This window comes from Spea bombifrons, chromosome 10 (assembly GCF_027358695.1).
Source record: "Spea bombifrons isolate aSpeBom1 chromosome 10, aSpeBom1.2.pri, whole genome shotgun sequence".
NCBI classification, from domain to species: Eukaryota; Metazoa; Chordata; class Amphibia; order Anura; family Pelobatidae; genus Spea; species Spea bombifrons.
The window spans coordinates 13,352,161-13,358,160 of NC_071096.1; the positions used below are offsets into that span (position 1 = coordinate 13,352,161).

A 6,000-nucleotide genomic window follows, 5' to 3' on the forward strand; every position below is an offset into this window, starting at 1 on the left:
CACTCTGCCTCCAGAAATGCCTTTTAACCCCCTTTTTGCCACTCCACCTCCAGATATGCCTTTTGACCCCCTATATGTCACTCTGCATCCAGAAATGCCTTATACCCCTATATGCCACTCTGTCCCATGATATGCCTTCTAACCCCCTATATGCCACTCTGCCATATAGGGGGTTAAAAGGCATATCATGGGACAGAGTGGCATATAGGGGGGTATAAGGCATTTCTGGAGGCAGAGTGGCATAAAGGGGGTTAAAAGGCATATCATGGGGCACTCTGCCTCCAGAAAAGCCTTATACCCCCCTATATGCCACTCTGCCTCCCTGATATGCCTCAACCCACCTATATGCCACTCTGTCCCATGATATGCCTTCTAACCCCCTATATGCCACTCTGCCATATAGGGGGTTAAAAGGCATATCATGGGACAGAGTGGCATATAGGGGGTATAAGGCATTTCTGGAGGCAGAGTGGCATGAAGGGGGTTAAAAGGCATATCATGGGGCACTCTGCCTCCAGAAAAGCCTTATGCCCCCTATATGCCACTCTGCCTCCCCGATATGCTTTATACCCTCCTATATGCTCCTCTGCCCCATGATATACCTTTTAACCCCCTTTATGCCACTCTGCCTCCAGATATGCCTTTTGACCCCCTATATGTCACTCTGCATCCAGAAATGCCTTATACCCCTATATGCAACTCTGGCATATAGGGGGTTAAAAGGCATATCATGGGACAGAGTGGCATATAGGGGGGTATAAGGCATTTCTGGAGGCAGAGTGGCATATAGGGGGACACACATACACACACATGCCGATTTTTTTTTGTTTTTAACAAATACAAAAAACATTATACAGTACAAAAAATACATTATTTTACTCACCTTCTACTTCTCTTGACTTCCTGGCAGCTGCACACCGTTCTCCTCTATGCTGACAGCCAGGATGCCACTGACCTGACATCCGGTGCTGCAGCAGTCTGAGTGCGAGGGGGCGGAGCTTCCACCTCACGCTGCTCCCATCACAATGCAGCCATCAGACTGCTGGGAATGTAATCTAAACGGCCGGTGCGTGCTGATGCCGCCGGCCGGAGCTACTTTAACACTTTTTTTTTTATTTATATGGTAAGCTGGATCGGCTTGCCATATAAAGTAAAAAAAAAGTATTAAAGCAGAGGCGGCCGGCGGCATCAGCACGCATCGGCCGTTCAGATTACATTCCCAGCAATCTGATGGCCGCATAGTGATGGGAGCAGCGTGAGGGGTGAAAGGTCAGTGCGAGGGGGCGGAGCTTTCACCCCTCACACTGCTCCCATCACTAGACGGCCATCGCACACGGCTGCTGGCCGGCCGCATCAGCACCCAGCGGCCGCTTTGATTAGATTTCGGGCAGCCTGGGGGGCAATTGCCTCCCTGCCCAGCCCGCCCCTGGCACCGAGGGAGGCGTTCAATGCCATTTGCAGCCGCTCAGCGGCTGTCTTCATGGTTAGTCTGCCGGCCGCCCAGCCCACGGACCTTCCGGCCCACCGGGAAATTTCCCGGTATCCCGGTGGGCCAGTCCGGCCCTGGCAACTGATGGTGATGATTTTAATATTGTTTTGGTTTTAAGTGTTTGGTGTGTTGGTGTCTTAAGCCATGTCATGATCAAGAGATATTTTTGCCTCCAAATGTTGTTATAAAAAGGATAATTAGACATAATTATAAAATAGTCACTTGAAATAAATGGAATACAATGCATCTAATGGGATTTATATGAAATCTATGTTTTCGGTGGTGTAAATCTATACTTCTGCTTACTAGAAATGATGTTTATATAAGTTTATAGTAATTTAGGTTGAGAAAAGACTTGTCTTTGAAGCACAAACCTTTTCCTATTAATTGTTTACCGCTGTTGATCCAAAAGAAGACAAAAACCCTTATGTTAGCAATTTCAAATTGGCAACCAGATTTCTCCTTGGATCAACAAGCACTAAATAAATATTAAACATAACTATATTCTATCTGCTGTAGTAAGAGTTCTATATTATATTATGCCTTTGTATAATTAACTTAAATTGCATTCAAGTCAGTCATGCCATGCATACTTGTTTTAAAAAATGATGTCCAAATATATGTGAACATAAGAAGTATACAAAATAGAAAAGGAAAATATACTGTATGTATTGCGATGCAAAGTCTGATTGCTGTACATATGTGACACATCAGGTGTCAGTAGAGTTCTTGCCTGCAGAGAAACCCTGGCACAGATCAAACGCTAAAAAAAAAAAAAAAAAAAGATGGGCAGACCCATAGTAAAACCCATAGGTTCTAATTATTTTATTACTGTACTTGCCAGGAGTGAGACGTTGGATGCCTTCATACCTTTTAACTTCAGCATCTTGTGCATACGCCCTGTCAATCTGCTCCAGAAGAACTGATATCTCAGTGTTTTTCCAAATGTATATGATACTCAGTGCCCAGCGGGCTCCTGGCTGGCATCGCTCCATACTCATCGCTCTGGTGCTGCAGTGTGAAGCCACTGGCTGGGGCACACGCATGCTGCAAGAGCATAACAATGTAATGTGCAGCCTCTCATAGCCAGCCTTCGTACGCACCTACTGTACATGATTTTAAGGTGCATGCCTTAATGTGCCAGGGCCACCTCATTATCCCTAGTCTGGCCCTGATGACACTTAGTAGTTCCATACATTTTAAGATTGGCTATTAAAACCTACCTTACTAAATGAATATTTCTATATTTGTATTAGATTCCTAATTGCATCTACCTAGATGAATAAAAATAGAAATTATTTTAAACATGTTAAAAAAGCATGCAGAAACCAAAAAAAAAAACCCTTATGGGTAATGAGAATAATCCTGGATCAACAACCTGAAAAGTAAAATGTATACTCATGAACATCTTTCAAGGTTACCATTCATTTTAAAGATCTTCAACAACTTTTACAGTCAAAAATTGGGGGCAGTGTATTCCATATATTTATATTTCCTATTCTAAATAATGCATTTTCTTTATCACACTAAGCGCCCCCCCCTCATTTGCAGTTTTGCTACTAGCAAGCATGGCATGTCTGACCCCGAACCCTTCCCCAGGTTACACCATTGGTATCTCTTTTGGCTCCTTGAATATTTTCTTTCTTACCTGGAGTTCCAGTCTAAACTTTGGACTGCATCCTGTAATTAACCTAGTTTCTCTGTCATGCTTAATGACCTATAAGAGTTACAAAATTAGCGGAAAATACACATATCCTCGGGAAAAGCTGTTTCATAATCTGCATACCATGTCAAAGTTTGTCAAACGTAAAATTGGATTTTTGCTTTATAACAAACTGGGTAAAGTAAAAGTAAATGAACCTTAAAAAAACAAAAACTGGATAGTTTTCCTCTGCTTTAAAGCAACTTGATCATTTTTTGGCACAAGAATGAGGAAACATTTTAAAGTCTTGCACTTTTTCTTAACATTATACATTCTTACAGTATTTATCTATGGTTCTTGAACGTGTATAATTGTGTACTCATGCAAATAATGTCCCATTTGCTGACAGAGATTTAATTTCGCTTTAATTTCTGAACCTATTACACAATTGCAGCCGTGGATAATGTATCTCACTTGCAACACTCATCTTGGGCACGTTTCTTTTTTGATCAGTCCAGCTATTGTTCCTTGTTCCTGGACAAACTCTCACAAGATCAGGTGGTGCAGTACACCATCATGTGTGTCCATCACATCATTGCGATAGGAGTAGCCTCGACTCTCGGGCTATGCCAAATAAAAACTCGGACATCAATGTGGGATGAAAAGGCCACAGACGATTTGTTAAACAAGTCATTGTCACGCAACCTGTGAACATAAAAGGTGCTTTAACACGACACCCAAAACCACTTGCATAGTAAACTGAGCATCCATAGACTTGTCTGGATCAACCGGGGCCAAACCATAAACGTCACCTATTGGAGTGCATCCAGTGCAGCCCCGCCCCCAACTGGGGTTCCAGCAAATAAGCTCAGCTAGGAACCTCCCACCAACACTTTAGCTACCGCCCCCTGGCTGTGACAAAATGCCTGTAACAGAAAGAGAGAAAATATTAAACAGGAACACCTACCAGAAATATAGCGACAAGAAACAGCTCACAATAGATAAAGGGAGGAAGGTTGGGGCAAACACACGGGGTAATCTGGCACAACAAAACAGCCCAGACCCCCTTTTCCTAGCCTTATATACCCCCTTCACTTCCTGCTCTTCCCATCTGAACTCTACATGACCCCCTGGCCTAGCCCTGATTTGTATCCCTGTCAAGGCCCCCTCAAGTATACACAGACTCCATGGGCATCAATATGGCAGATTACCCAAAAAAGTCTATTATTGTTACCCTGGCCTAAATGACAACAACAACAACAACATTTATATATTGCGTTTCTCCCAGTGGGACTCAAAGCACTTTACAGGTATATGCATACGAGAGAGTGAATTATCTGAAGGATTGGGAGAAAAGATGAGTTTTAAGTCTTTTTTTAAAAGTCTCTAAAGATGGAGCCTCTCTGATTGAAAGTGGTAGAGAGTTCCAGAATGTGGGAGCAGCATGGCAGAATGCGTTGGAGCCGGATTTTGTGCGCACTTTGAGTAATGAGAGAAGAGATGTGTGGATCGGAGGGGGCGAGCAGGGATGTAAGGTGTTAATAGCTCTTTCAGGTAACAGGGTCCCTGGTCCTTTAGGGCTTTAAATGACAACACGCCTATCTTAAAGTGAATTCTCCATTTGATAGGAAGCCAATGGAGAGACCGTAAAATAGGCGTAATATGGCAAGAGCGGGGTTGATTTGTTAATAGTCTGGCTGCTGCGTTCTGAGCCAACTGCAGTTTGTGAAGATCTTTTTCTGGGAGGCCTACATACAGAGCATTGCAATAATCCAGACGAGATGTCACAAATGCATGGATTAGGGTGGCAGTATCCTCTGGTGGGATTAGCTGCTTTATCCTGGCTATATTCCTCAAATGGAAGAAGGCAGATTTTGTTGCAGCAGAGATTTGACGTTTAAGTGACAAACCATTGTCAAGGAGTACTCCGAGATTTCGCACTTCACTTGACCTGAGTAGCTCTGAACCCCCGAATTCTATGCCAGTTGTGTTAGTATTTCCTAGGATCGGCCAAGTTATCTTTTGTCCTCTGATCAACAGGACTTCTGTTTTATCAGGATTTACCTTTAACCAGCTAGCTTGCATCCATTCTAAGAGATCTGCTAAGCATCTGTTGAAAAGAGATGTTGGATCCTTAGTTCCTGGTGCAAAGGAAAGGTAGAGCTGCGTGTCATCTGCATAGCAGTGGTATCTTAATCCATGTTGCCTGATGATGTCTCCCAGTGGGAGCATGTATATGGCAAATAGAGTGGGAGATAGAATGGATCCTTGTGGTACTCCACATGTTAGTGGTGTGGGAGCTGAGGAACACATTCCTGATGAAACCCTCAGTGACCTGTTTGTGAGGAATGATTTAAACCATGTTAGAACTGTGCCTCCCAGCCCGCATAGGTCTTGCAGCCGCTCAATAAGAATCTGATGATCAATGGTGTCAAATGCTGCTGACAGGTCTAGAAGAATTAGGATTGAATGATCACCCTTGTCTCTTGCCATCAAGAGATCATTCAGAACGCGAACCAGGGCAGTTTCAGTGCTATGACGTTTTCTGAAGCCTGATTGGAAAGAATCCAAGATATTATTACTTGACAGATGGGCCTCTAGTTGCATTAACAAACATTTTTCAATGATTTTTCCCAGAAACGGGAGGTTGGAGACGGGCCTATAGTTCTTTAAGCAGCCTAAGGAAGGCTTTTTTAGTAGGTCTGGAAAAACTCCGGAGTCCAGAGAACATTGAACTATTTTTGTAAAAACTGGGCCTACTGTTTCTGAGCATGAAGGGAGGAGATATGTAGGTGCAGGATCTAAGTCACAGGTGGTTGCCCGCAGGTTTTCTGAGATTGAGATGATTTCTTCCTTGCCTAGAATGTTA

The 6,000-nt window shown here is 43.4% G+C and overlaps 1 protein-coding gene across 1 annotated transcript in view; it reads left to right on the forward strand.

Annotated features, from left to right (window-relative positions):
* Positions 1–3,842, forward strand: part of LOC128467644 (mucin-5B-like) — a 79,352-nt gene extending 75,510 nt beyond the window's left edge. The window contains exon 33 of the mRNA XM_053449320.1: positions 3,586–3,842. Coding sequence (XP_053305295.1) covers positions 3,586–3,842 — 257 coding nt within the window. The remainder of the gene's footprint in view (positions 1–3,585) is intronic.
* The last annotated feature ends 2,158 nt before the right edge of the window (positions 3,843–6,000 follow it).